This window comes from Macadamia integrifolia, chromosome 12 (assembly GCF_013358625.1).
Source record: "Macadamia integrifolia cultivar HAES 741 chromosome 12, SCU_Mint_v3, whole genome shotgun sequence".
In the NCBI taxonomy this organism is placed as follows: domain Eukaryota; kingdom Viridiplantae; phylum Streptophyta; class Magnoliopsida; order Proteales; family Proteaceae; genus Macadamia; species Macadamia integrifolia.
Window position 1 is genome coordinate 2,716,932 of NC_056568.1, and position 27,113 is coordinate 2,744,044.

A 27,113-nucleotide genomic window follows, 5' to 3' on the forward strand; every position below is an offset into this window, starting at 1 on the left:
AAAAAAAAAAAAGAAGGGGAAATTCTAACAATAACAACAAACTAAGCAAGAAGAGAGGAAACTGAAACTCTATGCCCCAACTAATAGAAGTAGTTTTTCTTTTCATATTGTAGAAAACAACCTTCCTTCTCATGAATTTTATGATTCATCACAAAAGATGGTCCAGGTTTGCTCCAAAAACTTTGCCCAAAGCCTATTTACAAGGCATCTCAATTAATTCTTGCACAAGAAAACCCGATATAGTGACCAAATAAAACAAGTACTGAACATGATAAGAATTTAAAAACAATAAGAAAAAAATCCCTGCCAATGTGGGGATTCTTTCCCCCATATACGCCCTCTCACATATGACCATGTGGTCCCTCATTGAGACTCTCTCTCCTCCCAGACCATATGGCCCCCCTGTTAATGAAACCATCTCCCACACAACTATTGGTCTGATGTGGGAGATTCACCCCACAGCAGTGGCGGGGAAACCCATGCCCAAAACCTAGTTAGAGAATCAGTGAAAATCATGAGAGTAGACAGTTTCTAGAGATGAAACTACTGGAATATGTGTTGGCTTTCTATTTCAAGACATATTGTAATTATCTCAACCATTGCTTGAGTGCAATGAAAACCCCTAGAAGCTCCTCTAATCATCTTCTCCACCCAATATCCTTGAGGTGCTTTAGATCAACTATGCTTTCTAGTATTCAAGCCTAACCAAAACTAAAATGGCAAATGTAAACTTCCACAAGTCCATTGAAACCACATTGAACCTCCTGCTCAAAAATAAAATACATAAAACATAAATATTACCACTGCTAGCCTGGTGCAAGGCCCTTCAATCACTTCTTCCACTAGACAACCTCATCACCTTGTGTTAAAATACCAAGACAACAACCATATTCCATTCCAATCACCTTCTGTAGATCTTGATAGATCAAGGAAATAGAAACATAAAAAACTACAATTCAAATGTTCGTATTTTAAACTACAACTTTCTAGTTTAAACTGGTTACTAACTCTTGTTGCATAACCCCATTTCAGTGCCAAGTGATCTGCATGGAAGCATGATCTGTGAGTTGATGGCAATACCCAAAGAGGATCTGTTTTACTCACAAGTTCTCAGAGGTCTGTAATGACATGAAAGGTTGGTTCAAACAAGTGAACAACCATGCCCAAGGCTTACTCTTAAGCTTGTAAGGCCTTACAATTATGTTTCCACAAGACAAGCCCATGTAGTACTCAGGAATCTTTTTCTTTTGTTAAGGAGGAGTAATAATAATAGATTGCCACAAGGATCAGCTACTTTTCCAAACATCACATGGACAGCTGATGTGTCCATTCTAACTGTTGGATAGAGAGGATATTGTCTAGATTAGCCATGTGTGAAATAATACTACTTATACTACCACTAATAATAACAGTAATATTATAATAATAAGAAGTTGAAATATTATTGTCACAAGGATCAACTACTTTTCCAAACATCACTAGAAATCTATTCTGCCACATGGACAGATGATTTGTCCATCCCAACCGTTGGATAGAGAGGGCATGATCTAGATTAGCCATGTGTCAATGTTCTGAGTAATTCCATCAAATAGCCCCTTGTCTATTGGCATTCATCCTGTGTATGCCCATGCATGTATATCCATACTCTAGCCATTATTGTGCCTTCTCTCAACTTTGAGCAAGAACATACAGTTTAGATAGGAAAAACCATGAAATGGATGGCTAAGATCTGTCTTGTGACTTATACAGAACCACTCCCCCTCCCCCCTCTTCCTTCCAAACATTTGTGACGCATAAGAGCGAAAGGGAGTTGTTTTCCAAATATGAAATTAACAATATACACATAGGCTTCCAGAGTCAAGCCGCCCTCTTTACAATTGTTAGAAGCAACTAAAAGAATTAAGCTTACCCAACTTCCAGATATGGTGTTCCAGATATCCTTACTATAAATAAGTCTGTTGTGTGTGGATGTGTGTGTTTTATTCGGGGGTTTTTCTTGGAAGAAAAGGGGGGGAGGTGAGTGGTTCTATATAAGTAGGTCCTGCTTTACTCACAAATGACCACCCAAGTAATTGCAAAATTACCATGCCATTTTAGGGTGGTAGCGCAATTTATCTGTACCACACCTTAAAATCTCAACTCAATGCAATATCCCCAGAAATGTTTTCTAGGCCTAGAGATATTGCTGAATACTGCTCTGTGAATAAGATCTAGAGCAACTTCAATCCATAATATTAGTCCAAAAAGAAACAAAACATGATACCACCAGTGACCATGGTTAAACCTTTGGTAGTGGATTTCATAGTAGCAGTGAAATAAATCTCATCCAAAGTAGTTCAAAAACCAAATAGTTGTGTACCCAGCAGCTGTATACATGTGAAGAAAACAGGAGAGTAGTGAGGAAGAAAGACCATGGCTACAATGATAACCAAATGGCGTTAGAACACCCCAAAATTCAGTTTCAATTATACTCAAATCGACCACCATTGAATGCTGTTAATCCCCTTTATGTGTCCTTTAAACTCCTTGGATACTAAACCTAGAAATACCCATACTAAAAATCCCGAGGGCATTGGTATTGAATCAACATACTGGTGTGAGTCCAGTTTCCCACCTAATCCTGTTTGTGTTGTCCTTGCTATTAGCAATTGTCTGAGGTCGAAGACCATCAGTTCTTGGCTGGGGGATATGACCTCTATGGAACATTGATCTCTTGAAGCTAAGGCTGTGAACTATTTCTGATTTCCTTTGTTAGATAATTGCTAATTCTGTTGCAGTTGCATCTGGTTGAATGTACGAAGACCCATATACTCACACTGGCATGTGTTCTCGCAGCAAATCATGTTGCAGTTACATCAAGTATCGTACGAAAGATACGATGCACAGACTCTTGGGTCATTGGCATTGAGACATGACAGTACAGATTGATTCCGAACTTGCATTTCTCAAATTCTAGGTGTTTCTGGATCATTTTTGCCCTTGCATCATTGGTAAATTATCATCTTATTGTCCTTCAGAGGTGTTTGAGACCACCACCACAAATGTAGATAGGGATCAAAATTTTGAGGACTTCTTTATCATTTTCTTTGACTTTGATGAGCTCATAATAATTAAAGTCTTGGTGACATATTATCAGAGTGAAATGTGGGTAATTGTGAAGCTGGTCAAGATGTTAATTCCCTTGAGCATGCAGTCAGTACAAATTTGATCTCAATTGTACTTGTCTTGAAGGTGGTGGGAAGAATCAGAAAAGCCAATAAGCTGTGTATGTTCATGTTAACAAAAATAAATTTGCAGGTATGTGAGAGCTGTAATATCTGGAACAATATTTCACCATCTGCCAGACGGGGTTGAGACTATGCTTCTTTTCATTTCATCGGTTTAATTAGCTTGGGAGGTCTGGCAAAGTTCATCTAAAACTAGAAGCATGTCAATGATGTTCCTGAGCTGACAAACAAATTTTTGCATTCCATCTGGGTCCCAAAACCTTACTTTTATTTCCTCATTTATCTTTGATCTGACTCTACCCTGTAGGGTATCTTTCTGCAACAACCAATTTGCGACTTTTAGTGGACTTGCAGATAGAAAATGTGTGGATGCCTAATGCAAGGTGTAAGGCAAATTTCCGTTGCTCATGTTGAACCAGAGTGGATTAGTCTGATGTAATGAAGTTATAATTTAGGGAATTCTGATAATTTCGCATTTATGATGGAATGCATAAGCAGTTAAAATAAAGTCTCTGGTGGCCCTGTTGTGATGATTGAGGAGAAGTCGAGTCAATCACATTCTCTCCTAATCAAATCTACTCGATCATGTTGAGTTTTCGCCAGGAAATCTACCGAAGGGACCTGTAGGAATTGGGAAAACCTCTTCTTACCATATTGTGACTGAATATTGTTCTACTTGAAGAACTGAAGAAGGAATCGAATAATCCATAATGCAATAATCCTTGACGAAAACCAATAATTCTCTAGTTTCATTCGATATCACTGAATTATATATGCACAGATTAAAGAGTAGATTTTTGTCACTATCAAAATGAAATCGTAGTCTGAACTCTGAACTAGTTTAAGGAGGGATGGAATAGCTAGCCACTCTAGCTGGGATTGGAGCACCAGAGGAATTTGGTCATTAATGGTCAGTCCATGTTGTGTCTGGCAGCTTGTTGAGCCTGATAAATCTTCTGCCAACCTCAATTATTCTATGGTCCTGAAGTTGAAAGTAATGGTTTGAGTTCTTTCCCATAATCATCTGCAACATATAACTCTCTGATGATTGTATTCATTGTTACTGAGTTATGATGCCTTTCCATGGTTCTGAATTTATCATTTCTCAGAGAGAGAGAGAGAGAGAGAGAGAGAGAGAGAGGAGAGAGGAAGAGAACAAAAAACTTCTCAATCATCCACGTAGATGGTCTCTTGCTGAAACAGCCCACCGAAGACCTTCCTGACCTCTGGCTTCGCTTCGGTTGTTGTCTCCACCTTGGGTTTTGAGGTGGGTGGTGGTTTAGGGGTTTTTTCTTTGGGGATCGCCCTCAGAGAAGGCAAGGTCCGAGCTTTGGCCTGTCCCCTGATGGTGGCGATTTGCACCTTCCGCTTCTGCTCAATCTCATCCTCATCAGGCTTCTTCTGAACAGCCGAGGATAACTGAGAACTCAGTTTTTCCCAGGACAACCCAGAACCAATATCCTTAGCCTTTTTCAAGAGGGTCTCTACAGATGCCCCTGCATCCTCTGCCTTCTGTCGTGCTTCTTCCGCAAGGCTTGTCGCTGCCGCTTCTTGCGCCGACAACTTCTTCACTTCATCTTCCAGCCTCTTCGTAGCCTCTGCTGCTTCTCGTGCCCTTTCACTTGCTAGTATGGCTTCTTCCTCTGCCTTGGCCTTTGCCAGTGCTTCTGCATACGCCTTCCTCCTTCCATCCTCTGGGATCGCACTCAATAGCTCCTCTATAGCCTTCCGAGGCGCTGACGGATCCGTAGACACTTGAACCACCTGAAAACGAATCTCAATTAGATGAACCAACCCAATACTGAAAGCCTGGAGGTTGAATCAATGCGTCCCAACTCCCAACACTTACCTTATTTTCCGCTATGGCCGTATTGGAGAACACATCGGCTATGATCGATGCTATCTGCGACTTGGCTACCTACTGGACCAAACATTACTGTATTAGGAGGCGAAGATACAAATACAATTACAGAGATAAGAAGCAAACACCATTACAGATTACTTATTATTACATTACTTTGAAGTCGGCGGCGCTGGAGTTCCCTTCGGGTGAGACGACGACATTGTAGGAACTCTGAGGGGAGAAGTCCTCAGTGAGGCTAGTCTTGATGAGGGTATAGCCGACATCCGTCTGAATCACCTCCTGCAAGAATTCCGCCACCGTCAACGGCTGCGACTGGGGGGAGAAGAGGTTGCCGAAGAAGGACGAGATGCCATCCAGAACGTTGTAGGTAGAGGACGGCCCTGATTGAGATCTACTATCGTATACTATGGCCACATGGCCAACTCCTGCCAATTGGGCTCCACGTATGACCTGCAAGGCGTCGGAGGTCGTCACCTCCTTCGCCGGCCCATTCTCTTCGGGTCCAATCGTCACCACAACTTTGCTGGCGTTGCCGATAACCTTGGCGATACTTTTGGCGTCTTCGAAGGTGGATTGGACTGCGTTTAACCGCCTTGATTCTTGCGGAGATATGATCTATAGCAGTAATTTGAGAATTGAGATTGCAGGTTTCATTTCATTCATGGTTTACTAAAGAAAGATTAATAAGAAGAGTAAGAAATGGTAATTAACAGAGCAATTCTATACTAGCCTTGTACTGTGAAGCAAGAAGAGCTAGGTCTTGGGCGGCAGCGAGTTCTGGGACTCCGGCCCTAACAGTGAAGCCTTGGCGGAGGAGGGTTTGGGCAATACGAACACCGGCTTGACCTGTCGCACCTGCAACGTAGACAGTGCCAGGATCCTTTCGTCCCCTGTTACCAAAAGAGAGAGCAGACGATGGTTGAGTAACCACTGGTACCAGAGACTTCACATCGGCGATCTTTTCCAAATTGAACTGCTGCAGGAAGCTGGCGAGCTTACTACTGGGGGCTCCTCCTCCTGTTTGGGCCTCTGCAAGTATAGTGAATTTAGGGTTCTTGAGACCAACCCTCGACCTGGAACGAGGTGTTGTACTGAGTATAAATGAATTGGAGGTGAGGGTAGGAGCCATGACTCATGAGACCAAGAGAGAGAGAGAGAGAGAGAGAGAGAGAGAGCGAGAGAGAAGCTATGCTAGCTCTTCATCCAAGTCTCTGTGGCCGCAAACAGGGTGGGTGATCGAGAGGTTTTTTTTTTTTTTTTTTACAAATTTTTGTGTGTATTTGTTTGGCTGGATCATCTGGATCACTGGATGGGAGATTCGATTCTGTTATCCAATGAGAAATTTACATGTCATTGGCAATTATCTGCAACAGAGAAAGGGAGACCAGACACTGAGAAATTGGATTGAAATTAGGATATATCTGAGAAATGTATTTGAAAAATGACATTCCCAATTTCCCATTCACCTTATCCATTTTTCTTGGTGGTTTGGAGCTTGGAACTTCTCTGGTCTGGCTTTATGTCTCAATGATTTAAAATCTAGCGATCAGGGTTTTAAAAAATTCAGAACCAAAGACTCACTTGGAATTGTTCAAGATTGGTGAGAAATCGATAAGGATTGACCCAAATATGCTGTGACCTTTGTGTTGGAATGGAATTGGCTGAATGTCGAATGGTCTTGATTTTAATAAACCTTGGTTGAAACTGAAATAGTTTAGTGAAATTTTATGTTATTTTATAATTTTGATCGAGTTTGATACTGCAATATTGATAGTCATTAGATTTCTATATCACTCACTCGCAAAATTTTGATCATAAAATTACAAACACTCAATGTAACTATGAAAGTGAAAGTAAAAATATTGGAAATCAATTTCCATTTGTTTTGCAGTGATGCAACCTTGTCTTTTCTTTTCAGTTAATAAATTCCTTTAGAAAAAACAATTATTATATGTTTTATACATTCTTTTATTGATCATTTTTTTTATTATCTATAATTGATTATTTTAATTTTTAAAAAAATGAAAAGGTTTCATTTCATATATCCCTCAATATATAAATTTTTTTAAATTTAAAATATAAACAAACAAAGCTCAGTTAAACTACATATTTTTTTGCTCTAATCTAAGATAAAATTTATTGCGGCCCGATGGTGCAAGAATACCAATATACGTGGTTGGGTATAAAAAAAAAAAAAAAAAAAGGTGGGTATGTTAATCATAGTGAGTTTGCTCTATGGTTATGTCTTCACCGATAAGGTAAAAAATTTATTTTGTTGTGTTGTTTTCGTCAATTTGAAACTATTGAAATATAAAATTTTTGTCGAAATAGATTATTTTTTATTTTTTTTAATTGATCATTTTTGATAGGTTAATGATTGAAATAACCAAAATTAGTGAACTTATCAACGAAACAATGCAATTTTTGGATAAAAATAGATGAAATTTTGGTCTAACTAAGCGAAACGGCAGTGAAACACAGGACTGATTTTGGTTTTCTAGCCTAATAAGGGAGGGTCTGTTACCAATTTAGTCTGCTGTCCTGTTTCTATTTTCTAGAGTCATTTTATTGCTTGATCTCGAGAGTATGAAGAGGGGCTTTTCCAGTGCTTGAGTATGTGTAGTGTGTCTTTGGTTCACAGTGGTTAAGGAAATCTTTGACCAAGTGCCACATCGAGAAGGAAAAGGTTTTCCTGGCATTTTTACATTTTGATACAAAGGAAAAGAAGGCATATGTTACTTTTTTATCCCTATTGTTGTACATATTCATGCACCATGTTAAATGTGGATTCGTTCTCTCTCTCTCTCTCTCTCTCTCTCTCTCTCTCTCTCTCTCTCTCAAGCGGCTTATATGTGCGTATGTGAGGAGGGGGATTAGGTAAGTGATTCAATGGTTCGATTTTGTATTTTTTAGGTTTCAATCATATGATTGTCCTAGATGACACCACAAATTGTGTCATTTGAATTTGCACCAATTTGTCAAGTTGCAACTTACAAATATGAGTGAGTCCATGTGATAGAAGACATCTTATCTATTTTATTATTAAATTTTGAAGCAAACAAGCAACGGAAGTTCCTCAAAAATGCATTCAAAGTGACAAAAAATTACAAACATGCCACCATATGAAATAGCATTCTTGTAATTTTGAAAACTTTAATTTTCTTTCTAGCTACTCAGCTTTATTATTTTGAGCTAGAGCTTGACCAGAGACATGCGTATTAGGTCCTTTTATCACAGATCCAGTCATGCATGCCACTTGGCAAGATATTGTGATATGGCACGTTATTGAGAGTCCGACACTCAGACCTGCATACAGGTTAAGTAGCCTAAACCTAGCTAACCTTGTCAATATAGATTGAAAGAAGTCTGATTATAGAGAGGTTAGCTACACAGAAATACTATCTCATAAATTATGTCATCCCAATTCCCACAAAATTCTGAAAAATCTGATCCTTGAAAAATCAATCAAATAGAAGACCACGTGTAGAGTAGATCAATCACATGCTAGACTCTAGATCTACTAGCCTGCTTTACACACTGCCACAAAATTCTGAAAAATCCTAATGTTTGTGTCTTCCCAACTCTTAGGATGAATAAGTTTTCCTAATATCACTGCCTTTGACTATATATGATTGATACATGATTTGATGGATCGTGATTATATAAGTATGAAGTAGCCTATCTAATAAAAGCATTTTCTTATATTAATCAAGTGCCTGATACATATTTATACTTGAATAGAACTGACAATTGGACTTCTAGCACATTGGCATAGCCATGTGATTATGGTAAGTTGGTTACATTATTGTTACATGGGTCTTGATAACGTGTGTATACACCTATGAAAGTATCCTACGGTGGTCTATCCCTAACATGCCCCCGCAAGCGAAGTGGTGGGAAACTAATAGTGAGCTTGTCCTTCAGAATTTGAAATCGAGGACGAGATAAGCCTTTGGTGAGTACGTCGGCAATTTGATCAAGAATAAATATGTATAGAACAACTAATTATTTCTTAGCAACCATATCACGAACAAAGTGAAAATCAATTTCTATATGCTTTGTTGGTGAATGAAAAACTGGGTTTGCTGTGAGACAAGTAGCTCCAATAATATCACACCAGATCACCGGAGGTGTGGTTAGAAAGATACCCAGTTCAGTTAATAAGGAACGAAGCCAAAGAAGCTCTGCTGAAACAGAGGTCACCGCCTGGTATTCAGCCTCTGTTGATGAGCGAGAGACAGTCCGTTGTTTGCGGGAGCACCAAGAGACTAGATTAGAACCAAGAAATATCGCATACCCAGTGGTGGATTTGCGATCAATGGGACATCCAGCCCAGTCTGCACCAGAATATTCCTGAAGAGAAATTAAAGATGGGCGAACAAGAAGTCCGTCCGTTATGGAGTGCTTTAGGTAGCGCAAGATGTGCTTAACAGCTATCCAGTGGGTATCAGTTGGACAATGCATAAATTGAGCGACCTGATTCACCACAAAGCTTATATCCGGATGGGTTAAGGTAAGGTAAGGTATTGAAGTGCACCAACCACTCTTCGGTACTCAGTTCCATTGGATAAGGGATTTCCAGAATTCACAAGAAGGGGAGTAGTTGCAATTGGTGTATGAACAGGCTTAGCTCCTTCCATATCAGTGGATTGAAGAAGGTCTGATACATATTCACGCTGACATAAGAACAAACTATTAGATGTTCGTGAAACCTCAACTCATAACAAGTAGTTAAGATCTCCCAATTCTTTCAAAGCAAAATCTTGAGACCAAGCTTCAACAAGAGCACAAATGGCTGAAGGAGAATTCCCTGTAACGACCGAATCATCCACATAGATCAGGAAGTAGATGGTAACAGTTGCAGACTGGAATATAAAGAGAGACGTGTCCTTTTTGGATGATCGGAATCCCTGTGTGAGGAGAAAAGTACTGAGTGTGGTGTACCAGACCGTTCGCGCCTAATTAAGACTGTAAAGTGATTTTTGTAGGAGACAGACATGATCAGGTTTCGAGGCATGAATGAATCCCAACAGCTGATCCATGTATACAGTTTCAGTCAGGTCTCCATGAAGAAATGCATTGCGCAAATCAAATTGCTTAAGCACCCAGTTGTTCGTGATGACAAGGGATAGAATTACCCTTATAGTTGTAACTTTGATGACTTGGCTGAAGTTTTCTTGATAATCCAGCCCTGGTCGTTGATGAAATCCTTTAGCGACAAGCTGCGCTTTGTGACGTTCTGTAGTGTCGTCTGAGTGTCGCTTGATGCGAAAAATCCATTTGCAGCCAATGGGCTTACTTGAGGATGAAGGTGGTACAAGGACCCATGTTTTATTATGAATTAGAGCATTGAGCTCCTCTTCCATGGTAGTACGCCATTCAGCCAGTTTCAGTGCTTGAGAAGCACAAGTTCGTTCAACAGACTCCTCTAGAGGATGTTTTGTAGCAGAGAGATTAAGACGTGCTGGTGGATGAAGGGATCCCGTACGTGAGCGGGTAATCATAGGATGATGATGACCAGGCCGATGATTGTTTGGTGAAGGCACCGATTTAGAGGTCAAAACGGGTGAAGAAGAAGATGGAAGTGGGTCGGGTGGAGTTGGAGTTGGTACCGGATCTAGATCCAACAAATTAGGGGAAGGGGATGGATCTGTTTGATGTGATGGGCTTGGTTGGGATGATGGGCCAAGGTGAGAAAGTGAATTTGGAAGTGATGTTGGACCTGGTGAAGAAGTAGAATTGGAAAGGATGATGGGCCAGGTTGAGATGATGGGCCATGATTAGAAGGGTTAGTAGAATCAATGTTCATTGAGGGGGTGTAGAGAAAGGGATCCAGATGTATCAAACGGCCCAGAGTTTGGTAGCCAAGAATCATGTACACATGGATAGAGAACTGGTGGTGGAGTATGAAACAAGACTGAGGTGTCAATAGACCGAGAGGATATGGCCGAGGGCAGGGAGGAATATGGAAATATAGATTCATCAAAGGTTACATGACGCGAGATATACAATTTGTTATCAGAAGGATCAAAACATTTGTATCCCTTATGGTATAGGGAATAACCCAAGAAAATGCAAGGTCGGGATCGCGGATCAAGTTTGTATTTAGCATAGGGCCGAAGCCATGGATAGCATAAACATCCAAATATACGAAGAGATTGGTAGTCAGGTGTTGTATGAAAGAGTTATGCAAGAGGACTTACATTCCCAATGAGTGAAATTGGCATTCTATTGATGAGATATATTGCTGTTAGAAAGGCATAGCTCCAGAATTGGGTTGGAAGGTGAGCATCAAACAACATTGCCAAACCAGTCTCAATGATGTGCCGATGTTTCCTTTCCACTACTCCATTTTGTGCTTGAGTATGTGGACATGAGAATTGATATGCCATGAGTTTGAAGAAATGGTGTAAGTTTCTGAAATTCACCACCGCCATCACTTTGGATCGCCTTAATCTTGCATGTGAAATAGTTCTCAACATATGCTTTAAAGGATGTGAAAATTGGCAACACCTCAGATTTAGCACGCATTGGATATAACCAGCTATATCTACTATAATCGTCCACAAACAACACATAGTAAGAGAATTTGTCAAGAGACATAATAGGTGCATTGCCTCATACATCACAGTGAATGAGCTCCAATGGGGCAGAGTTAATAGATGAAGATGATTCAAATGGAAGATGATGACTCTTTGCTATACGACACGCAACACAACCAGATGAACATGTGCTTGAAATAGGAATTCTAAACTGACGTAGAACAGATCGTACAATCTTATAGGAGGGATGTTCGAGGCGATAATGCCAGTAGATGGTTGGAGTATGTATTCCAGTCATAGCAATGGAACTTGATGAATGAGCAGTAGCAAACTCCATATGATATAGCCCATTGTCACTCTGGCCTTGTTACAAGATCGTCCCTGTCACCTGATTCTTTATGAAAAATGTGTGAGAATGGAACTCAAAGTAAACATTGTCCTCTGTAGCAAATCTGTGAACAGATAATAGGTTCCTTTGTATTTGTGGTACGCATAGTATATTGGACATGTGAAAGCTACAATTAGAGGAGGAAAAGGTTGAGGATCCAATATGAGTAATAGCCAGACCTTGGCCGATTCCAACGACGATCTGATCTGGTCCAGAATAAGGAGCACTTATTGCAAGATTGCTTAGATCTGCAGTCAGGTGATTGTTAGAACCTGAATCAAGTAACCAAGAAGATGAAGATGATTTTGTAGCCAAATATGTACCAAGATAAGCATGATTAAATCGTTGTGGGTAATGCGAGGCAACATGACCATTGATATTACATATTTGACAGTAAGATCGTGGTTGATTTGTAAATGTAGGAGTTGGAGACGGCTCCCCCTGGGAAGATGAAAAATTCTCCGAAGGAGATCTATAACCAGATTGTGAACCATAGCTAGCGCCATATGGCGAGTTGGTTCCATAGCCAGGTTGTAAACCATTTAGATGACCATAACCATGATAATAACCAGAATGATTATTGGAGTGAAAATTATTAGTGCAACCATTGCCGGGATTCTAATTATAGTAGCGACGTCCATATCTCGATTTGTGAGACCGAAAATTGGTTGATCGATTGTCGTGAGCTCGGGAAGAAGTGTATGTACAAGAGGCAGTATTTGCCATAATGACCGGTGACGACTCAGCTGTAACTGAATTGACAAAGCTTTCATGGTTAAGAAGCAATCCGGTTAGCTCAACGAAAGAAACAGACTCTGCTCGCAGACGAAAGGAGGTTACGAAGTCACGATACTTCGAGCCAAGGCCGCGAAGAGTTGCAAGAACCAGATCTTCTTCACTGAGAGGATGATCAATGGCCGCTAGCGTGTCTGCAATGGATCGAATATGAAGAACATACTCTGCAATTGACTTAGATCCCCGTTGAATGCGTGACAACCGATCTTTTAGATCTATGATGCGAGTTCGAGAGGAGGGAGCAAAAACTCGAGACAACGTCGTCCATGCTTTGTGAGCAGTTGTAGCACTGACGACATGTGAGATAACAGTTTCTGAGAGGGAGGAGATTATCCAACTCAAGATGAGCTGATCTTGCCGATCCCAAAGTGTTGCAGACATAGATGTTGATGCAGATTCAGTAGAGGAGCGGGGAAACGATCCGTTGACATATCCCAATAGATTGTAGCCTTTGAGTAATGGTAGGAACTGTGCTCTCCAGAGCATGTAGTTGGTGTTGGTTAGCTTCAGTGATAGTTGAGGTGAAACGTTAGGAGCAACCAGTGATGTCGCCATGGTTGCATTCGAGACCGAGCTTGCTTCAACAGGAGAAGATGCCATGAGTGATTGATCAAACACATATAGTGGCAAGAACTGGAACGCAAGATCAGTTTCAAGATCAAGAAAAGAGAAGAGAAATCATAAGCAAACAAAGACTCAGGATCAGAGAAGAGCTCGTTTGAGCAAGAATGCTCTGATACCATGTAATGAAAGCATTTTCTTATATTATGATCAAGTGCCTGATATATATTTATACTTGAACAGAATTGACGATCGGACTTCTAACACATTGGCATAGCCATGTGACTACACTAAGTTGGTTACATTATTGTTACATGGGTCTTGATAACATGTGTATGCACCTATGAAAGTGTCCTACGGTGGTCTTGTCACACCCCGTTCACACAGAACCGGATCGGTGACCGGGTTAACTCCAGTTAACCCAAACCTGCCAGGATCATCTGATACAGTACCCAACCACAAAATACACACATCTAAGATAAACGTTCAAAAGTTCAGCAGAAGACTTAATTTACTTGTAAATACCCCCAATATACTTGATACCCAAATTGTAGTATATAGATAAATACAAGTGGGCCCACAGGCATGATATTTACACAAAAAGAATAACAAATCACACATCAAGTACACAAAAAGGGATAATCAAAAGAATCAAAAAGTAAAACCCTGTACGACGTCAATACTGCGGTCCCGCAGCACAGCCCTCACACGTGCAATCCGTACCGTGCTCATACTCCTTGGGGACCCACCAATCCTCATCGAGAAATTCAACTGTGGGGCCCGACCCTTGATCTTCAAGCTGGTGACCTGCAAAATCATCTAAAAGAGGTGCGCATGTGGGATGGGCTCACTAGCTCAGTAAGTGAAAAGAAGGACCACACAACAATCCACACAACAATCGCATCCATATGCACTATATGCTATGCAATTCATTTTGAATCTCACCCACCTAAACAATATTACTAAGTCCTTGGTTTAGTACTACTATAACCATAGTGCGCGTATGCTCCGGGTACGAGCCACGAACTCCATCCCGCGATATGCCCATAGGGCTGTCGGAGAAGGCCCACCGTGAGTACTCGGAAAAGTAAAGCATGCCGACTATCGGTTCTCAACATAAAAGTAAATGTGTTGATTCCAGCAATTTAAAAGCAGTACGATTGGCCCTCTTGAATATACCACTGAGGTTGCCAACTGTCGTAATGACCAGCCGGGCGTATGTCTAACCGTCACAGTGACCCGACACCCGCGACCACTGCTTCCCCCCAAGTGATAACCCAACACCTCAACCCCTATTGGGAAGGGTCATAGCACGGGAAGATGATAATCCTAAACCGCATGCTCCTATATGACATAGTACGATTGCATAGTGCCACCGCGTCCCATTCCACGGGCCACCAATGCAGTCGTGTCCAATCCGACTACGACATCTAGTCTAATAATGCATCATGCACAGTGATCCCATCATTCACCATATAAGCACATCAATCATTTAGCATTGAGAATGTAAAGCACAACACACATGTCATAATCATATGAGGATGACTAAGCTACACATAATTTGCATGATGACATGGCTAATCTAGATACAATTGAATGATGCACAATAAGCCTTAAAATAAAGCCAAACGTCCTCTCCCACTTACTTGTTGTGTACAGAGACTCACGCCCGGTATGACTGAAATCCGGCGTAAGAAACGTAAATTTTTGTGAACCTATCATAAGTGAAGGGGGTTAGCATTTCACCACATTGGGGTCAAAACTAACAAGATTTGATGGTTAAATCATGTTTAGAATCATAAAAGAAGGTTGCACGTCCGTTTTGGGTCCATTCGGACACAAAAATCACGTTGGGGGCCTCTCGGGTGGGTCGGACAGCCCACGTGTCACGGCCCACCGGTCTTCTCAGGTGGGCGGGTCCGTCCTTTGAGAAATCAATTGGGGTTTTTTCAATCACATTTTCCACACTTTCAAGGTCTTATAAGATGATTCTAACCTAGATCTAAGTTAGATTTAAGGATTGAAAAGCCATCCTACCTTCTTTGCTCAAGAACTTCTTCCAAAATCACTTCTTAGCTCAAGAAATCACCAATGCTTCTCCAACCTTGTAAATACTTCTTCAAATCCTTCAAAATCAACACATAGACCATCTATTAAACCTTAGATTCATCATCTCAAATGGGATTTACAAGATCTCAAGAAACTCTCCCCAAATCAAGGGTTTTACTTGGGTTTGGTGAAAGTTTAAGAAACATAGCCTTTACTCACCTCCAATCGTAGATCTCGTGTTGGGGATCACTCTTCCGGCGTCGAAATGGGAAGATCAAACCTTGGCGCCGCTTAAATCCATTTCTTCTTCCTCTTCCTTGCCCTTTCTTCTTCTCCGTTCTCTTTTCTCCCTTCTTTTCTCTCTCCTCTTTACTCTTCTCACCAACTCTTTAGTGTAATAAATGAGAAAATGAAAACACAATAATGCTATTTATACTTTTTAAAACCACTAGTAACCACATGGGTAGGTCACTTAGGTGGGCGGATGCGCCCGTCTGTGACCGCCCACCTGAGGGCCGAAAATTGGCCAACAAGTGGGATTTTGATGGAATTCGACTCTCGGCACAAGGTTTATTATACGTATGCACTCTAGGATATGACTATATACCAACATTACCCGTACATGGCCTTATGATACGTGCATGTGCACGGCTTGGGTACACCCGTCTCCTCTGGCACTGACTCGGACTTGTCTGGCCAACTTGTGTTCAAAGTCACCGTTGCCATCATGGTCCATAAGGAACCGGCCTTAACCCTCTTTGGTTCGGGTCTTACATGGTTAAATCGGGTCAACCATTGTAATTAGACCGAGTTTAAAAGTAGGGTATCACAGGTCTATCCCTAACAGTCTCCACAATTGGTTAGGACTTCGCTGGTATTGAAATGTTTGTTATTGTTGAGTCGTGCCATGAAATATCTTTTAATCTTAATGATTTCAAGTTTATGTGCTTACTTCTTACTGCAGGCCAATTTAAAAATGCATAGCTGGATGGTGCACTTGCTACAAGCAACACATCCTTTAAGGATACATCATAACTTGAGCAGGTATGTGAGAAACACTGATGTTTTATTAAAAGAGTTCTTTTTGTGTGCCTGAGCAAATTGTGGTGTTAAAGAGCATATATTGATTAGCTTATTGATTTTTAAAGAAGCATGATTTCTTAAAGATCATTCAAGTATCATTTTGTGTAGATGCTCAGATCCAACATGCAATTGCCAAAAAATATGGTCCTTTGGGTATCGGCAGATTGTACCTAATATGAATAGTCAGATTGGAACCAGCTTCCTGTGGGCTGTGTATGAGTATCCTAGTCCAATTTTTCTGTATTACACCCCATTAAGGCTAACTTAGTCATCTAGTTGTTTTGCATTGTAAACTTGTTATGAGCATTGATTTTTGGGTTATTAGCTTACTGTATACTTGAGAATTGAGATGCATTGATTAGAAATTTCGACTATTGAATCTTGATGAAGATGGAGAAGGTCTTTCTATTGATTGGAGTGGAGGATGTACACTTTCACCCTGTGGACTGAAACAGGGTATGCAGCCTGAAGGAAGTGGGTGATCTGGGCCTTCATCTAAGGACTATGAATAAAGCTCTTCTGTACAAGTAGCTATGGCACTTGGGAACGAACCTGAAGTCTATACGAGTTGGTGCAGGGCTTGGTTGTTTAGTCAAACTTTCTGTTGGTGATTTTCTTGATTCCTTTTGTATTTTGCTTTAGCCACGTACATATATGTTCTTGTTGTGGTCTTTGTTGAGTTCCTAAGGTGAGCTCTAGAAGGATGCTTAACAAGACGAAAAAACAAATGGTGCGTGGGCCTGAGTTGAAAGGAGAATTAGTTCGCCCCAGTAAGTTGTATAAAGAAAGGAGGAGAAGTCCTAAACCAAACAGGACAAACCTTGTAACACAATTTATGTAATATAGAAAGAAAAGCTTTAGCTATTGTGAAAAGATGCTATGAAAGAGTTAAATACCCAATCTCGGGAGCGAAGAAAATGCTTTCGTAGAAAGCTTCTCACCATTGAATGTTGTCTTTGTTCCGATGATGGGCGAGAAAATTTTATCCTTTGGTTATGTTTTCAGTTTGCTTGTAGAAGCCTGGTCCCCCATCCACTACTTGACTTTGCGTACTTTTTCCAACATGGATAATCTTACAACTGAAAATGTGACACGAGACTCGCTGCTATGTGGGAAATTTCGGTTAATTGGTTTCCTGTGATGGAGGAAAGATGGCTGCGCTCATGACAGGTCTATTTTGTTAATTGAGCAAGTTCTGTTATTTATTAATTTTATTTTGTATAACTTAGTTCAATTCAGTGATCCATGGTTTTTGAGAATATTTAAGACCAGGTTATTGGCCAGGTGATGGGATAATTCTGACCATTGACCATTGTGGCTGAATAATCTGAGGCCAAGTCTACTTTCTTTATAAACTTTTTTTATCTCAACTTTTGCACTCACATTCCTATGAGTAAATATGAAGCAATTGATCTCTCTGTTACGAATTCTACTTTATAGAATTATATGAATGAAGCCTCCAAATCAGGATCAATGATAGCATCTCGAACAGTGATGAAGAATTGAAGAACTACGCAAGTAGGATCCCTCTACTGAGATCTTCAAACCATGAAGGTGTTAAATAATGATTGTAGGATCATCAATATTTTATTTATAATAGAATACCTAAAACCCTATTTCACTCTCACAATGGAAAAAGCTAGGAATTTCTTAATCAGAGTATATCTATAACTACTTGGGCCTAATGGATCAATCGGTATCAGTTAAACCCAAATAAAAATCTTAACACTCTCAGGTGAGACAATTGCTTCCTGGAGCAACTTGTGTTGGTTTAGAGAGGAACTTGATTGTCAAATTCTTTTGTGGGTTATGCAGATTGAATTAAACTTTCTGGATTCAACTGTGAAACCTTGTGCACCGTGGCAAATGTACAAATCTCGTCTTTTTTCCCAGTTTTGGTTTGGTTCTACTTGTCCCTTCTTTATAACTTCTATATGTTTCTATTCATGAATACTGACCTTTCTATTACAAGGTGAAACACATTTTTCCTTTCCTTCTAGTTCTTGGTCCTTGTTCCTTCATCTGTTAATGGTGGTCGTCATGGCCTCAACCTCCAATGACAATGAACATGGGGTTCTATGTGTGAGTTGGCTATCATGAAAGCCCCTATTTAACTGAGAGTTTTTTAGTCTGTCAAACTATGGCAAAGAAGAAGTAAGGGTGTTCAGTAAGGTTCGATTCAGGATGCAATATGTACAAATCAAAACTGAACAATTTTCATAACCTCAAACAGTATCCGAATTGAATCAGTTCAGTTTTATTCAGCTCTTATTCGGTTCTTGTACGTTTTTGGTAATTCGATTTTGTTCGGTTCACTTCTTCGATTTGTATCAGACATAGGAATATTTGGTATAGGATTTGAAGAAGCAAGGCATAAAAGAAGAAACAAGCAGAAATGCAGAACTACGAAAGAAAAAATGTGAGTCGATCCAGATTGGTCCCAGATTGTAATCGGCCAGGACCAATCCGGAATTCCGGATCCCGAATCTCTGTTTTTTAAACCAAATTCACATTGTAAGTTCTCTGAAGGTAAAGTGTTTTGAAGAGCCCAACTGTGAATCAAGAATTTCTGGAGGCAACGTACAAATTCTCATTACTTGTGTGAATGTCTCCCACGAGAAGAACTCAGTAATGGACACAGTGCCCTCAATTTGATTGCCATTCCTCCTTTATACCGTTACAGACCATTCACCTGAGGCAAGTAAAACGCAAGCCCTCACCCATATTGGCTGCAAAGTCTAACTTCTAAAGCTGTAACAGTAACCAACCATCACAAGAATTAGCTACTTCAGAGAAAACCCAACTATAAAAATTTCTCTAAATCCCTTCCCACCTCAGAAGATCATCTGGAATCATATGTTTATGCTTCTGGGTATCTTCCATTAACCACAAATGGCTTTGGAAATGGTAGAATTTAGTATAGTTAGAACAAAACTGAAATCATTCTTTGATAAATCTGGAGTTGTTCTGTTCAAATCATTGTTAATTACAGGATCAATTTTCTACTTATTCAACATCTTCTTTGCTAACCAGTCTTGCTGCCAATCTCCACAGCTCTTCACTTCATTACCCCATGGATGGGATTCATATGCTCGCCATAGTTTTTCTAATGCTTCTTCTACTGACATTAGCCACATTGTGTTTGGAGTAACAGGTAGCATCAATACATGGAGAAACAGGAGACATTATATTGAAGAATGGTGGCAGCCCAACATCACCAGGGGATATGTATGGTTAGATAGAATTCCATCAGAATTACTCCCATGGTCTCCATCTTCTCCCCCTTACCGTGTTTCCACCGACACCACGGAAGCTTTCAAAGATTACAACAGACATGGGATGCCGGACGCAATTCGAATGACCCGTGTGATCTTGGAAGCATTTAGGGAGTCTAATGAAAGTGTTAGATGGTATGTGATCACTGATGATGATACTGTAATTCTTGTGGAAAATCTAGTGGAGCTTCTTGCTCGGTATGATCACAACAGGTATTACTATATTGGGAGGAACTCAGAGTCCATTTCAGCAAACGACTGGAACTCATTTGAAATGGCATTTGGTGGAGCTGCTTATGCTTTGAGTTACCCACTTGTCAAGGCTCTTGTCATCAACTTGGACGAGTGTATCAAGAGATATCCCACCTTGTATGGAAGTGATCATATCTTACAGTCCTGTATCATTGAGTTTGGTGTTTCACTCACTCATGAAAGAGGATTTCATCAGGTGAGCTTGCTGCTGCACTGCTTCTTCTTCTTCTTCTTCTTCCCCTCCTCTCTTTCCCTCTCTTCTGTGTGGATATGGACCGGATGGCTTCAGCCCAACCCAATACCACTATGGGTTTTGTTTTCAAAGTACAAAGTCTGTTAGAAGATGTTGGGAGTTGCAGAGTTAGTCTCACATCGTCTACAGATCCTTGGTGCCTTCATATACTTGAGATTTATTCGGGAGCTACACGAGGGGTAGTGTTGAAAGATTAAATTATGTGAATCCTCCTCATAAACAAATTCCTTTTTTGTTGCTCATTACAGATTGATCTGCACAGAAACATATGGGGTTTCTTATCAGCCCATCCACAAACTCCACTGATCTCCCTCCACCACATTGATGTAGTTGAGCCTATCTTCCCATCCATGGATCGCCATCAATCTCTCAAACACCTTATGGAAGCTGCAAAAGTTGATTCCTCTCGTCTGTTACAACAAACCATCTGTTACCACAAGAAGAGCAATTGGTCTTTCTCCATCTCATGGGGTTACTCTGCTCAAATCTATGAGAAGATTCTTCCTCCAAGTGTTCTTCAGAGACCACTTCAGACATTCTTACCTTGGTCTAACGGGGCCCGACTTGGTTTCATGTTTAACACCAGACCAATCTCCAATGACCCTTGTGAAGCTCCTCATGTCTTCTTCTTTGGATCCGTAGAAAGAGCTAGCAGAACCCAGGTCATTACCAATTACACTCGGAGCTGGCCACGTGACCTACCAACTTGTTTGTCTGGTGGGAATCATTCTGCAGACTCCATCTCAGAGATTCGAGTCTTCTCTCCTGTGAAGAGACTTGATTGGGTGAGCGAAGCTTCACTTTATCCAGTAGGGTCACCCGATACCTGTTCCATTTTCTTAAAAGAACGGTTTGGTTTAGTGACTTTGTCTCTCTTTCATCGTTGATCTGGAGGTTGGGAGGAGGGAATGCTGTGATATTGTGAGGTTTCTTGGCCTCAACATTACAGAGGTCAGAGTTAGGGGTTGCAAGGATGATGAAATAGTGGCATAGACATGGCTTTTGATGTTTTTGATATTTATGATCTTTAACAAAGCATTTTCGTTCTCTCAGATCAGTTTGAGTTCTTATTGAGTTGGAAGATTGAAAATTATCACATGATTATATAATGACGTAACATAGAATAGAATCGAAAAAGGGTAAAATAGTAAAAAAATATTTACTTTTTCTGTAAAAAGTAAAGGCAAAATTGATGTATCCAAATCGATACATTCAATTCTGGATCGGTATGGACTAACCTTCACGACACCATGTAAGTATGTAACTATATAAGTTCCACCCAATTTCAGTTTTCAATCTCATGCTCCACTATGATAGTTTAGAAAACCTTGAATACAGGGGGTAAGACAGTAACTTTGTTTTAGCCTCCTCGTCTTGGGTAAAGATTGATTATGTTACAAACATGCATAATCAATGCACTTCCAATTTTACCCCTGATATTATGTACATCGACAAAACAAGAAATGGGTACTTCAGTACAATAAAATTTGAGTTACAAGGCTACATGACACCAACGGAGGTGTTGATCAGCTTGACCGTCTGATTAAACCCTTGATTAATTAGATGATTAATCAACAATCAGAGCTTCAGAGATCTAAAAACCTAACTAAATACAAATAAAACTAGACAAAAGCAGTAAACTGCCTCTCTTTTCATTTTTATTTTTCTGTAAATAACAAAAACTACTACTATTGTTAATGTGTGTGTTAATATTCTAATTTCTCTCCCTCTAATTGTCTTTATAATTTAAAATTGAAGTAAATATATACAAGAAGAGGAGGAGACCAAATGTGTGGCTGTGAGGCTGTGAGGCTGTGAGGCTGTGGACAGACTATTTCTGTTGCGTGTTGTGTAATAAGCCTTTCAAGGTGGCGTGACAGACTCCCCAGGATGACAGCTTCTAATCGTCGCTTCAATAACGCTGTCCGCTTTCTTTCCATCTCTTCTCTTCACTATCTCACAGCATTGTCTTCGTGGCGCCTGTGTTCCACAAACACACCAATATCACACACGTGTTGGTTTGTTAGCCAAACACCAATAAAATCACCAACCCTAAAGAAACGAAATAATGGACCTGACCAACATTAATTTCTACAAAGAACAGACACCAACCAATACGCATCTCTAAAAGAGGGATAATACTGACGGTGACAGCCAACATTCATCCTTCGCACACGTGTTCCTTCACCAGACTCCCCGTCTCATCAGCCGATCTAAGTGGGCTGGTGGGGGTTTGGTGACTGGTGATCGTTCTTTTCTCACTTTGTCCATTTCAAAATCCTGAACCGGTTGGACCAAATTGGCTTTTTGAAGACGCCATAAAATACTTTGAAAAAATTACATGATTACCTATTTTTGGGTTTTCCTTAAAAAAATTACCCACAAAAAATTTTGGTTAACATGAATACCCAAAATTAGGTTTGAATTTATAAAATTACCCACACAAAATTTCAGTTAATAAAAATACCCAAAATCCCATTTAAGTTTACAAAAATACTCAAAATAGTGATTCTTCATCTTCCACATATAATCATGTATTTTTTTCTATTAACTTTTGAGTGGGTAGTTTTGTAAACCCAAACTCAATTTTAAATATTTTTGTTAATTTAAACATTTAGTGAATAATTTTGTAAAAGAAAACTTAATTTTGAGTATTTTTGTTAACTGAAATTTTTGGTGAGTAATGTTGTAAAAGAAAATCCATAAATGGATAATCAAGTAATTTTCCCAAATACTTTTAGGAAACACTGAAACCAAAAGCGAAATCGGGCTTCAATTTAACGGTTTGGTGTCAATTTGGTCCAATACTCGACTGAAATCGATTCAATCCGACCAAATCGGAGCAAACCGACCGAATGCTTGATTCCCAATATGCCGCGATTGGCGGAGGACCAGGACTCGCTTAGACTCAAGACACGAATTCGGTCTCAAAAGATTAAAAAGGCAAAAAGAAAAGAGAAAATGATAGCCCAATTTGACCAGAATGTCGTTTACTGCTTTAATGGCGATGCCACTAGAAAGAGAAAGAAAGAGAAATGGGTAATGGACAAGATCAAAATCGTACCTTTTTCCAATGGTCAGGATTCAGCCTGGGAGCGGAGATGTTGATGGATTGCACAGCCAAAGCAGGGGCGTAATGAGGCTTTTCACAGACCTTGTCCGGTTCAGAAACGAACCAACTGTAAGAGGTTACCGACTTTCCCTTTTCTTCCACTTCCACCCCGTCAAAGAAGTAAAAGAGTGGACGCTCACACGGGTCAGAGCTCAAAGCCCTGGTATTGAAAGTGAAGGGCTCGTTACTCCAGCTCCTCCAAGTCTGGAACGTCTGAAGTGTCGTCTGCAGTTGCTTCGCCGTTAAAATCGACGGATACAATTGAACCGTGAAACCCCACCCAATGGACAAAGACCAATTCCTCTCCAGATCGTAACATATACTCTGTTGCAATGTCCTCCCTGGATCTACCTCATACGCCTCCCTCAATTTTCTCAACGACTCAATCTGGCTCCGTCCCTTTTCCGTCGCCGCCGGGAACAGCGGCGGCACATAATCCAGATGGTGCAGCGTCACCAGCGGTGCCATCGGGTGCGCCGCTAGTAATCCGTACGGGTCTCCTCGTATATCAACCTAATCACAAGTTCCAAACATCGTCAGATTGGAATCATTGGATTCTTTAGAAAAAGAAAAATGCCGAATAAAGCCGGCGTTTAGTTATCATAAGTTAGATTCTATAGATTATGTTGCTTTGAAATTCATGGTCCCACTTCCACCAGGGCCCACCACAACTCACAACCGAGGTCATGCATGCTTGCCACGTTCGTTCTAATGCCATGCACATCATCAGGTAAAAAAACAGTGTCACACAATGAAACAAGATTCTTCCCTACACAGCCTGGCCGAGCTCGCTATGATATGGCAAAAAATTGTTACAGGTCCGACACAATCTTACACGTGGCTAACCTTGTACATTACGATTGGACTACAGCACCGAGCCAGGAAAGAAAGTAAAGAAAAGAAACTGAAAGTTCTGATCAGAAAGACAGAAGCTGGAGAGAGAGAGAGAGAGAGACCTGATGGAAGCCGAGCTCATTGGTGATTGGGACCCCAATTTCAGTTACACAAGCTTGAATCTTCTGATCAGAGCCGTAGAAAGAGGCGTAACGGTCAATGCAACCGTCAAGAACCCTAACAAGCTCAGCTGCGAGAGGGTAACTGATCGCGAAACCACCGCCACCGTAAGCCATGCCGTAAGAGTGAATCACATCTTGCTCCACACTCTCCGAGATCCCTCCGATGTAGTACATCTGACGGTGATCGTACTTGGACAGTACAGTAACTAGGTTCTCCACGAAGAAGACAGTATCATCGTCTCCCATCACGAACCATCTCACATTCTCTAACCCTAACCGGAAACTCTCCAACACGATTCGAGCGATCCGAACTGCGGAACGGGAACCGTACATACTGGTATACTTGAACCTCGATGAGTCCTCCGACACTCTATACGGTGGCGAAGCTTCCGGCCAGGTCTCGTTCTCAGGCCACCGCTCGTCGAGCCAGACGAAGCCGCGTGTGATGTTGGGTTTCCACCATAACTCGCTGTAATGCCGGCGATCTTTCCATGACTTTACTGAACCTCCGATTCCGAATTGGATGTGGGAAATGTTGGTAATTTCATGACCAAGATCAACGGTGGCCACAGGAATTATGCCCTTTCGACCGAAATTCCTGATGATGCCGTCGCATTGTGGGCATCTGAACCAGTGGTTCTGGTCGGAGAAAGCGGAAAAGAAGACGAGAGAAATCGAAACCAAGAAGAAGATGACGAGGGCTCCTTTCATCAATAGTGATAAAATCTCGCCGCTTCTGTCAGCCGCGGTGGTGAATATTTTCCAGGATTTAAACGGGTCCTGAATCCCCTGACTCGTTTCTCTGTGCGGAGACATCTTTCTTCTTCTTCCTCTTCTCCAGAAACTTAATCGCAATGAGGATCTTCGGGAGTAGAAGAGCAGAAGACCAGAAATTAAAACCCTACAGAAAATCTGAAGGACCACCCTACTTTTCCTTGATTGTCTATCCTTCCAAACCCAGAATCCTAAAACCCGATTTCCTCGCCGTTTTAAAAAAGGTAGCTCTCTCTCTCTCTCTCTCTCTCTGCTTTTGAATTATGAAGGAGAGATTTCTACCAAAAAAAAAAAAAAAAGAAGTATGAAGAAACGATAAACTCCTGGAGAACCGCTTCTCTTATCCTCTGCAACACGATATCAAGAAGACTCTGTTTTTATCAACGGGGATTTTGGTGAAAAAAGAGAGAAAAATAGCCCGTTCTGTTCGGAAAATTATCATGATACCCCTCTCCTATTCTTTTTCTCCATCTATTTTCTTTACGGTAGGATTAGGTTTTGGAGAATTACCGGACTACCCTACCCATATGAGTGATTATTCTTTGCACTGAGTGCGGTGGTGTGGTGAGCATGGGATGACTGAAAGCATCTGAACTTGAGTCTCGAGGTCCTATTAACCATCTACCATTGCACTCACTGCAAATGATGTTTTTGCCTACCGATATCTGATTATTTTACTAAATCTAGTTTTCTAATGCCTTAGGACTTTGCCCAGTTGGTTTGAGCAGTTATTTAGGGCAAAATTTTATCTATAGGGTTCAAAAACTTACCACGTGGTAAATTTTAAAATTTAAATTGTGAGCCATACATACATTTGGTAGGTCGTTGTAAACCATCTAATGGTCCATATGAAAAAAGGTTTCTCTCCGGGGCAAGCTGAATCCCTTACAAAAACTTTAATTTTGAATACCAATAAAGTTAATTCTGAATACAGATTAGGAGAAGTTAGGAGTCATGGGTGACCCATAATTTCTTTTTTTTGGGGTGGAAACCCATAAATAATTTGTTAAGTGTAGAGGGAGAGGTTTCCCATGACCCATAGTGGGAAACCACGATCATCAAAAGTATAAAAATAGAGAGAGAGAGAGAGAGAGAGAGAGAGAGAGAGAGAGAGAGAGAGAGTGGGGAACCACATGAATGAGGGAGGTCGGATGCACATTTTGAATGAGAATTTGAGAATAGGGAGTATTTTCTACCAAAAAATGAAAAAGAGAAGAGAGAGTGTTGGTGTCAACCAAAGTTCAGTCGGTTGGTTCTGCGTTTGAGTCGGTATACCTCACTATTGTTTGGTGGTTTTACGAATATATTGTTTGTAGTATGAGGCCTTGACGTGAGGTTATAATCACTACTATGGGATATTGTTTTTTTTTCTTATTAAAAAAAGGAAAAAATCACTATTCAGTATGGCTTTTAGATCAATTGTGATTGGTAATTGATCCTGATTGATATGGAGTCGGCTGGTAAGATATGATCATCCTTTTTTTAGGTTGAAAAAATGATGTTTTGATTTCGTTCTAATCCAGTATGACCAAAAAACTGATATCGATATGGCGATACCTAATTTTTTACCATGAACTAAATCCTTAGTGTGAACTCCAAAGCTATGTGAGATGGTGTCAGAAGAAATCCCTATCCATTGTGGGAATTTGTCGCTAATTTTAATATATTTGGATCAAGTTTTTCTACACCTAAGGGTCTTGGAGTGCAGAGGCAACATAGAGGGGGTATTTTTAAGAGATTCTAAAATCTAGGACAGGAATGTGAATCGTAGGATGGGGCGATGAACCTCATTATGCCGTCAATGGAGATTTTGACCATTTTTTTTTTAATAAAAAATGAAGAGAGTAGAGCATACCGCCCTGCCATAGTCGTGAGTCTGTTTATAGTCGCGACTGTTGTCATAGTCAACAAGGTTGAAACTT

General features: G+C 40.5%; 4 protein-coding genes across 4 annotated transcripts in view; 2 read left to right on the forward strand and 2 right to left on the reverse strand.

Annotated features, from left to right (window-relative positions):
• LOC122058303 (AT-hook motif nuclear-localized protein 23-like) overlaps nt 1–4,368 on the forward strand; it is an 8,657-nt gene extending 4,289 nt beyond the window's left edge. The window contains exon 3 of the transcript XR_006133717.1: nt 4,335–4,368. The gene's annotated coding sequence lies outside the window, so the exon portion shown is untranslated. The remainder of the gene's footprint in view (nt 1–4,334) is intronic.
• LOC122058302 (protein PLASTID TRANSCRIPTIONALLY ACTIVE 16, chloroplastic) lies at nt 4,253–6,349 on the reverse strand. The gene is made up of 4 exons (XM_042620930.1): nt 5,822–6,349; nt 5,245–5,706; nt 5,077–5,145; nt 4,253–4,991 (listed from the first exon to the last, which is right to left on the reverse strand). The coding sequence occupies exons 1-4, from the start codon at nt 6,218–6,220 to the stop codon at nt 4,395–4,397; spliced, it is 1,527 nt and encodes a 508-aa protein (XP_042476864.1). The 5' UTR covers nt 6,221–6,349; the 3' UTR covers nt 4,253–4,394.
• A 13,052-nt stretch (nt 6,350–19,401) lies between these two features.
• On the forward strand, nt 19,402–21,341 carry LOC122057934. Its single transcript, XM_042620299.1, has 3 exons — nt 19,402–20,232; nt 20,538–21,074; nt 21,184–21,341. Exons 1-3 carry the CDS (start codon nt 19,402–19,404, stop codon nt 21,280–21,282), a joined length of 1,467 nt encoding a protein of 488 aa, XP_042476233.1. The 3' UTR covers nt 21,283–21,341.
• Nucleotides 21,342–21,733: 392 nt separating this feature from the next.
• LOC122058301 lies at nt 21,734–25,731 on the reverse strand. The gene is made up of 3 exons (XM_042620929.1): nt 24,358–25,731; nt 23,354–23,914; nt 21,734–22,269 (listed from the first exon to the last, which is right to left on the reverse strand). The coding sequence occupies exons 1-3, from the start codon at nt 25,231–25,233 to the stop codon at nt 22,153–22,155; spliced, it is 1,554 nt and encodes a 517-aa protein (XP_042476863.1). The 5' UTR covers nt 25,234–25,731; the 3' UTR covers nt 21,734–22,152.
• Nucleotides 25,732–27,113: the final 1,382 nt, after the last annotated feature.